Source organism: Capsicum annuum, chromosome 3 (assembly GCF_002878395.1).
Source record: "Capsicum annuum cultivar UCD-10X-F1 chromosome 3, UCD10Xv1.1, whole genome shotgun sequence".
NCBI lineage: Eukaryota > Viridiplantae > Streptophyta > Magnoliopsida > Solanales > Solanaceae > Capsicum > Capsicum annuum.
Window position 1 is genome coordinate 246,107,060 of NC_061113.1, and position 10,088 is coordinate 246,117,147.

At 32.3% G+C, this 10,088-nt stretch overlaps 1 protein-coding gene and 1 pseudogene across 1 annotated transcript; both read right to left on the reverse strand.

The window, feature by feature from the left end:
- Window positions 1-872: 872 nt before the first annotated feature.
- LOC124896876 lies at window positions 873-3,161 on the reverse strand (annotated as a pseudogene).
- Window positions 3,162-7,954: 4,793 nt separating this feature from the next.
- LOC107865984 lies at window positions 7,955-8,832 on the reverse strand. Its single transcript, XM_016712168.2, has one exon. The coding sequence runs from the start codon at window positions 8,461-8,463 to the stop codon at window positions 8,092-8,094; it is 372 nt and encodes a 123-aa protein (XP_016567654.1). The 5' UTR covers window positions 8,464-8,832; the 3' UTR covers window positions 7,955-8,091.
- Between the last annotated feature and the right edge of the window lie 1,256 nt (window positions 8,833-10,088).

Below are 10,088 nucleotides of genomic sequence, written 5' to 3' on the forward strand. Positions count from 1 at the left end.
AGATATAGATTATAGATTATAGATTATTATTATTATTATTATTATTATTATTATTATTATTATTATTATAACAATAATAATATTCCTATCTTCTTCTTCTACCCCCACCCCCATCCCACCCCCACCATAATTTTCCTCTCCAAACCCCCCCCCACCAGCCCCCCCTCCTTCAACCCCCCATTTCCCCCCCCCCCCCCCCCCCCCCCCCCCCCCCCTCCAAACACTCAATTTCTTCTCCTTCAATTACCAAATCCTTCACCCACATCTTCAATTTCTCATTCTTAAACCTCTTGACTTAAGATCATTAGAAAAGAATGAAATTGAATTTTCAAAATTAAGAGTTATCTTTATAAATTTGAAAATTTTAAATAAAATTGAAATTGAAGAAAAAATATTAGTGTCAGTGGTACTGTTAATGGTGGTGGTGGTGGTGTTAATTTTGTGCATATAATTTTTTGTGGGTTTGTTTTAATCATTTTTCGGTGAGTTTTGCCGGAATATGTCGGAATGAAGAATTTTGAATTGGGACGTGGTGATACTATTGCATTGTTGTTTCTTGAATTGGTGGTTTGATGAAGGAATAATTGGTACTTTCTTTTTGCTTAATGGACAACAACAATGGCTATTGGTAATATACTTTCAGTTTGAAAATGATAGAAAATTGAGGAGAAGGGAGAGGTGGGGTGGTTTGAAGAAGATAGAAAGTTGGGGGGCTGCGTTTGCAGGGTAGGGGCGGGGTAGGTAGGGGGTTGTGAAGAAGAAAGAAAATGGGGGTGGAGGTGACTTTTTTTATTTAATATATATAAATAAATATATATAGCAATACCAAACCAAATATGACGAGTAGTGGGGTCCTGAGCTAAGCCTTGCTAAACCTTGGAAATCGTAATGCTATAATGCTTTTCAAATCCTACTAGCCATTATCCTACTGCAATAATTCTTGCTAAGAAGAATGCCCATGTTGTGGCAATTCCACCTAGAAGGTAATGGGTTACTCCTACAGCACGTCCTTGTATAATGCTCAAGGCTCTCGGCTGAGTAGTAGGAACAACTTTTAATTTATTATGAGCCCAAACGATGGATTCAATAAGTTTTTGCCAATAACCACGTCCACTGAATAGAAACATTAAACTAAAAGCCCAGACAAAATGAGCGCCTAGGAAAAAAAGGCCATATGCAGATAGTGAAAAACCATAAGACTGAATTACCTGGGTGCCTGTGCCCATAACAAATCGCGGAGCCACCCATTAATAGTAATAGAACTCTGCGCCAAGTTTCCTCCTGTGATATGAGTTACTACCCCTTGATCACTTACACTACCCCAAACATCTGACTGCATTTTCCAACTGAAATAGAATATTACTACCGAAATTAAATTGTACATCCAGAATAGTCCTAAGAACACATGATCCCAGGCCGATACTTGACATGTACCCCCTTTTTCAGGTCCATCACAAGGAAAATAAAAATCAAGATTTACCTTATCCGATATCAAACGAGAACTGCGAGCAAATAGAATACCTTTCAAGAGTATCAATACCGTCACATGAATCATAAATGCATGAATACGATGTACCAAGAAATTGACGGTTCCTAATGGAATAGGCAACAAAGCCACCTTGCCACCCACTACAACTAAATCACCACCCCCAAGTTAAAATGGTGTTTGTTGTTGTACCAGGAGCCACCAGGAGTCGTTTCACCAGGTGCTAAAGCATAGATGTTTTGTATCCATTGAGCAAAAACGAATTGTAATTGTATAGCGGTATCTGAAAACATATCTTGAGAACGCCCTAAAGCACTTATGGTATCATTATGAATATACAAATCAAAACTGTGAAAACCAAGTACATGCCCAGTTGAGATGAGATATTATTGTACCGAGTAGTTGGATCATAATCTCTTAGCATAAAAATGACTGCATGCGCGGCAACACCAACTATGAGAAATCCACCAATCCATATGTGATGTGTGAACAATAACAGTTATGCACCATAATCAGTAGCTAGATATGGATAAGGGGGCATGGAATACATATGATGAGCTACAACAATGGTTAAAAAGCCTAACATAGCTAAGTTAAGAGATAATTGAGCATGCCATGACATTGTTAGGATCTCATATAGGCCTTTATGGCCCTGACCTGTAAATGGACCTTTATGGGCTTCTAAAATATCTTTTAGTCCATGACCAATACTCAGTTGGTCTTATACATATGACCCGCTGTCAGAAAAAGAATTGCAATAGCTAAATGGTGGTGGGCAATATCAGTCAGCCACAAACCCCCAGTTACTGGATCTAATCCTCCACGAAAAATAAGAAAGTCCGCATATTTTGACCAATTCAAGGTGAAAAATGGGGTTTCTCCCTCAGTAAAACTGGGATAAAGTTGAGCCAAAAGATCTCAATTCAAGATAAATTCATGGGGAAGTGGTATCTCTTTATGATCTACTTCAGCGTTTTAAAATTGGTTAATCGGTAAGGATACGTGTACTTGATGCCCCACTCAAGAGAGAGACCCAAGTCCTAGTAACCCTGTCAAATGGTAATTCAGCATGGATTCTACATCTTGAAACCAAGCCCATTTTGGCGCCGCTTTATGAGAATGAAACCAACCAGCCAAAATCATTAACGCTGCAAAGACCAACGCCTCAATTGCTGTACAATAGAGTTGTGATTCACTAGTTATTCCAGATGCTCGCCAAATCTAAAAAAATCAGAGGTTATTTGTATTCCTTGAAAACCCCCGCCACATCACCATTTAATATTTCTTGGCCCACTATTGGCCAAACCACCTGGGCACTAGGCCCAATGTGAGTTGGATCACTTAACCACGCTTCATAATTAGAAAAATAAGTACTGTGAAAATACATCCCGCTCAGCCAAAGAAAGAAGATGGAGAGTTGACCGAAATGTGCACTAAATACTTTTCGAGAGATCTCCTCCAAATCACTGGTATGACTATCGAAATCATGAGCATTAATATGTAGGTTCCAGATCCAAGTGATAGTATCAGACCCTTTAGCTATTGTTCTTGAGAAATGACCCGATCTGACCCATTCCTCGAAAAAAGTTTTTACGGGATCCCTATCTATCAAAATTTTAACTTCTGGTTCCGGCAACGAATAGTCATTGAGTCCTCCTCTTTCCGGACAACACATACAAAGAGACCCACCAACAATCAAATAATTAGTGAACCTTAGAGATAGAGAGATATTTCTATAATTAGTTCGTTTCTCTTCTATTTTTCTATCTCTCGTCTATCTATTTTCTTTAGTTATTTACTAGAGAAATTATGATCTAGAAGTCGATCCGGGGCAAGTGTTCAGATCTATTATGATATAGCCTTGAGGCGCTCAACGGACCCTTTAACCTTTTAAAAATCTTTTTGGACTTTGGATTGATCCCAAAATGACTTTTTTTTGCAACCTAGTGTATATTCATAGAAGTTATTAGATGGAGCTCTTTAATTTTTTACCTAGAAGATTGTAATTACTATATTCCAAATCACGCTAGTAGCCATTAGACATTACTAAGAGACATCCCCAGTATATATATATTTAGTGATTCAAGGATTTCTTTTATTAGTTTTAATACTAATAACTAATAAGAATTTAATTTAATTTTTTATTTTAATATTTAATATAAATAAATAGAATAAAAAGAAGTCTATTTTATCCTCTATCAATCTTTTTTATTCCTAAAAGATAGCATATGGATATAGAAGTGAAATAGAATGCTTAGAAGGGAGATAATGAAATTATGTGATTGGGTATTCCAAAAGCAAAGGAATCATCCATTTTTTAGTTAACGATCTGATGGGTCCAACAAACAATTAATTATAACAAATATCTAAATTCTAAATAAAGGATAATAAATAAATGGGGTCTTCTTTTATTCGAAACGTCTCGTGATCTTCAACCAATTATGCGCTTCAATATAATTACCGGGAGTAAGCGCTATAGCTTGTTTCCAATACTTAGCGGCTTGATCGAACCAAATCTCTGCAATTTCAGAATTTCCCTGTTGAATGGCCTGTTCTCCCCGTTCGGAATAGGTAGTTCAATTCTTTCTCTTAGAACCGTACTTGAGAATTTCTTACTTCATACGACTCAACAGTCAATTCTTTTGGTGTCCCATTTTGATCTATACCATATCTATCTAATCAGATTTCTCATGGATCTATCCCAGTTTTAGGGTTATATATATATATTTTAAAATATATAAAAATAATGTATGGGGGATTAACTTTTTTAGAAAAATCAAACGATATGTAGGCGAGTGTAACACACTCTCCATTGTGAGAGTGATATTCAATTTTGAGGGGTGAAATTAAAGATGTTAAAGGGGGTAAATAAACAAAAGTTAAGTTTAAGTAGTAAAGTAAGTTATGCGAACAAGTTCAGGGGGGAAAATGTCTTTTCTCTATTAAAAAAGGTAAAATAGATATTTATGATATGTCTGTTTGAGCAGCTTCAACCGTAATTTTATCATATCGCTCCTAATCAACTATTATATGTCATCTAAGTATTAAAGTAATAATATTAATAATATTTAATAAAAAAATCTTATTTGTCATACTAAATTATATTAAAAATATTACAAATAAAAATAATAAACTTAAATATTTTATTATATATCTGATAATTATTATGTGAAAAGTAACATAAATCACAATAATTAATAATTGTAAAAAAATTTTAAAAATAAAAAGATTGATTGATTCTCGAAATTATATGAATATCATGTTAACAACTAAAAATATTCTTATATAAATTTTATTAATCTAAATATAATAATATATGCCTAATTAGAAATTTATCAACGACATAAATAAAGGTTCTAATTAAATAATAAAATTATACATAATATAAAATTTTCAATGATCAATATTGGCCCGTACTACGTACGGCATAGCGAACTAGTTTATTAATATATATGAGTTGCATACATAATTATGTACTTCGTTTCAATTTTTCTGTCTGGCCTCTTTTTTGGTGTGCTCAGCATCTACACTAGTGTGTTTTATGATGTTTACTATAAAAGGAATTCTTCGTTTTCTTTAGTAATTAATTTTATTTTCTTATATGATAAAATATTTAATACTACAACATCAAAGAATATTTGGTATACTCTATTATTTTTAATTTAATATCACATAATTTAATTTTTTTTTACTCTTTAAAATTATGTATTAAATCAAAAATAGACAAAACAAAGTTACTTTTTAAAATAAATTTAACACCATAAAACTCTTCTTATGTTATTTCTGAACTTTTTGTTAAACAAAATTGTCACTTGGAAGTTATTATGCCACACGCATCCTTTAATAAGTGTATTTTATCCCATCCATTAATAAAGCCTCCAGTAATCAATATGGGTTATGGTGCAACGGATGGGGTTGCTTTACCCTTAATCAGAGGTCGAGAGTTCGACTTTGGGCACAGACAAAACTCTGTTGGAAGCGTTATCCCTCAAATGAGGTCCTACCCGACATGAATTCAGATTAGTCGAACTCCAATACGGATATCGGACACCAAAAAAAAAAAAAAAAAAAAAAAAGAAGCCTCCAGTAACTCTCAATACATTAGTATTAATTAACGCCAAGGATCCACATATGTAATTAATGATTTAGATTGCAACCCCTTCAATAATTTTTTGTTTACTTAGAATTCGTTTGATAGAATATATTAAAAAATACATATGAACGAAAAGGACAAATCAAATATGCTACAATCAATTTCCAACTTTTACTGACTCTAAGGTTGAGGAGGATCCTCAAAAGTTTGTGAATGAGATGGAGAAGATATTCAAGGTCATGCATGCTACCGACTCTTTTCTGGATATGAATCTTGACTTTGCATTGCAGTACTCATGGAATATGCGGTTGTGTTTCTTTTGTAGCTCAATCCTAAGGACTCCTTCTAGAAGGATAGTGTTATATGTTAGATAATAGATCATACTTCAACTCAATTAATTTTTATTTTAAGACTTTATTTATGTTTTATAAATTTTTAATATCTACTAAAATTGTGGATTAATAATCAGTTTAAACTTAAATTGATTAAGCTAGTTGAATTTGATTTTGTCACCTCTAATACATTGCCAACTAGCCACATCAAAATCAGATTCAATTCATTTACTTATTTCCTTATAATTGTTACTAACAGTTTTTCGCTGTTATTGTTTTATTATCAAATATTTTCTTCATTTTAAAAAGAATGATCTATTTTTTTTTAATCTGTTTAAAAAAAAATAATTTTTTTTAATACTTTAATTTTAACTTTTCACATAATATATTTAGAATCACAAAATTAAATGACATTTTGATACATCTGACACAACTTTAATTTAAGATCACATGATTCAAAATTTTATTTTATTTTTTTTAAACGGAGGGAGTATATATAAAAGTAATTTAATACCATAAACAATTTTCTTACTTCTAATAGCTTGGTGTTCTAGAGTCGGTCTATAACTCTACCTGTTTTATGGGGTAAACATTGCGCTCACTGGATTTCAATATCCAGCACAGTGGCCGCGTGATTGGTTAATACGGTCGGCACCTCAAATGCAGCCAATGAGGAAGCTTCCTTCTAACACCATGAGAAGGCACCATAACATCATTACCATTACCTGTTACAATCCACTGTGCTCAACTGCACAATCATAATACAAACTAATCTCTCCGTCCCAAATTACCTGTTTCAATTTCAAATTAAAATGATATATTAATTAAGAAAAATAATTATAATATATCTAATTTATTACAATATTCTTATTCAATAATGTTAAGATTTTTTAATTTAAAAAAAATAATTAATATAAAGAATAAAATATGATTTTTTTCCTATTTTATCTTAATTAATAAAAAAAATAAGTAAAATAGAAAATTAAATTAAGAAATTTGAGACGGAGGAAGTACCATATTATATTCATTTGTCTCAACTGTTGGACTAAATTAATTAATTCAATTGAAATAGAATATATATATATATATATATATATATATATATGCAATTTTTTGCATTTCATACAAGTTTTTGTGAGAATATAGTATTTGATATCAATGATTGTGCAGTAATAAGAATGTTGAGTGCCATATTAGCCAATTAAAAATGAGTTTTAGACAAAATTCAGGTTTTTTCTTGTAAAAAACATACAATAGGTAAAATAACTTGTACTAATAAGAATTAATCAGTAAACTAACAAGATTATAAAAACTGAGATACACTTAAATATAAACATTACAATATCTCATAAGAAATGAAAAAAAATAAAAATGTTTTCTTTGGGTGAACTTAGCTCTATCAAAATTTTAGCCCAAGATCCGAAAATACATACAAAGTTAGAAGAGAGCAAAAAGGAAAAAGGCTTCGTTCCACTCTAAACTATACCCGAAAAGTCTAAGTTATATTTAAATTATATTAGTGACCTATTACACACCTTAATTATAAAAAAGTGATATTGTTACCTCCCGCAACTCTCATTCTAAGGCGCGTGTGTTACACTTATTTTAGGCACGTCCAGCTTATTAAATAACAAAAGTAAATGACTAAAAACATTAAGGGAAAAATTATTGTTTCCATCCCAAACTATAGTTGAAAAGTTGAATCAACACCTAAACTATATAAGTGACATATTACACACCTTAATTATAAAAAAGTGATACTTTTTACTGACGTGGTGCTGACGTGATAGCGCGTATAAAACACTACACTACATACAAGTGGTGTAGCCTGTGGTGTAAATGATTTCACTTTTTTATAGTTTAGATGTGTAATAGGTCGTTGATATAGTTTAGGTATGGTTTCAACTTTTTGGGTATAGTTTTGGGTGGAAACGATACTTTTTCCGTAAAAGAAACATTACAAAGTTTCCTCTGTTTTACATACACTGGCAATTTGGTAGCACTCTCCATTTTCGATGCTGAATTATTCAAATATACACTATATTTGGGGAACTCATCCTGCACCACTGAAATTTTGAAGAGTCGATAGTATTAGAACAAAAAAAAAAAATTGTACTTCAAGCCAAAATATAGGATTTAAAGTTATAAATAACAAGCGAGTTATTAGTAAACCAATGCGTTTATAACAGCGCTTTAGCGATTAATCCCATAACCATAACTCCAGAAATAGCAACAAATCCCTTCTCCTTAATCACTTCATTTGCGACATACACTACCACCTCCGACGTAATCTTCTTCCCATCCTTAGCAAGAACACGACGTCGTTTTCCGGCGAAAGCTAGCAGTACAAGCACCGTTATCCACGCTACAATGGCAGTTCTAACTGCCAGAAGAATGAATCCTCCCACCACAATGGCAGCTAAAATGAACGGGAAAACAGCGGCGGTGGAGGAGAAGATAATAGTAGTAGTGGAGAAAGAAATTAAGAGAAAGAAGAAACAAGTGGTGACACTAGTGGTTTTATCAAAAAAGTTTTGTTCTGAATTTTTCATGTTTTCCAGTGTCTCTCTCTGTTCTGTTCTGTTCTTCTTTGGGAGGGAGGAAGAAAGAAAGAACGAATTGAAGGAGCAAAATAATGAATGTTAGTTGAATTAATAAATTAATAAATAAAAGCTAATAATGGAGTGTTATTTGATTTTGGGGGAAAATAAATTCTTTAAAGGAGTTGGGAGAAAAGGGAATTGGAGAACATGAAACATGTCGTCGCACATGGTAAGGTTGGCAAATAAGGAGAAGCGATACATGATTTTTGGTAACTTTTTTTTCTTCGTATTTAGGAAAGAAATTATTAGGAGTGTTGTTTAAAATTGATCCTGTATCGTTATAATTATTATTATTTTAAAAAGGAAAGATTTTCCTGATTGTTAGATGGATTTTATTACTAATTTATTTAAGGTAAAAACTCTTCCTGATTGTTAGATAGATTTTATTACTAATTTATTTAAGGTAAAACCCTTCTTGTGGTATATTCTCGACTTATTTTTAATTGTCACTTAAAATTGTCTATTTTTGTTGACTTTTCTATAGCTGAAGAAATAAATGTGATGGTAATTTGGATCGGTCACTGGGCAATCCGAGTTATGGTGAATTTTCTTCGAATTGTTTCAAAAGAGACTGTTTGTTTGATTAGGAAATGCTAATATTTCCAACAATATTAGTGTCATAAGTTTGAAGAGTAAAAATCTTCTCATCATTAATCAGACTTGAGCTTGAATTGTGATAATAGAGGATCTTTTGTAGAGTCTCTTTAGCCCTTATTAGTCAGCCTACTGGCACAACTCTGAAGTTATCGGAGCAGACGGACCAGTGTATTTCAGATACCAACTAACTAAACAAAAAAGTCTCATCAAATATAACAACCATCTTACTGACCAGACAGTATATATTTGTGGCTTCAAACTCATAGGCGTGATTTAATGCTGTTTTTGGTTGACGTTATGGTTTGGTTACAGTTTACAAATCATATTGCTTGCTGTAGTACAAGCATCTGGCCTTGGGTTAGCCTAGTGTACTCACTTTTGTAGCACTACAACAACAGTAACCGTTCAGTCCTGCTCAAAAAACTTTCTTATAACAACTTTAGTTTTGTGTATTTAATTTGGAACTTACCCCTAGTTTTCGAATTGAAGGAAAAAAAGGATGAGAAAAAAATAAAGTACTGCTATACAATGTGGGGGGGATAATTTTCTTTTCCATTATTTGAAATTAAATTCTCTGTACATATTTTTCCTCCAATAATGGATGAATTCTTTTCTAGGCATGTGTTAGTGGGAGAAATTGATTGTGGGATCATGAATCCACTTATCCAACAATAAACTACGGGTGGGAGTTCGGTGGGTTAAGTCTGACTGTTTAATATCGGTTCGATTTATTGATTTTTGGATCGACAAAAATAACATTCATAATCAAATCGAAATAAATTCGGTTTGGTTCGATTTTTACAAATTCGATTCAGTTATTTCGATTTGAAATATTAAAGTAGTTAGCCTCTCTTTTTCATAACTGAGCATTTAAAATTGTTGGATTTTTTTAGAAAAATTATTTTTTCAAACCTGTTTTTCATTCCCAATTATAACATAATATTATGTTATATATATATATATATATATATATATAT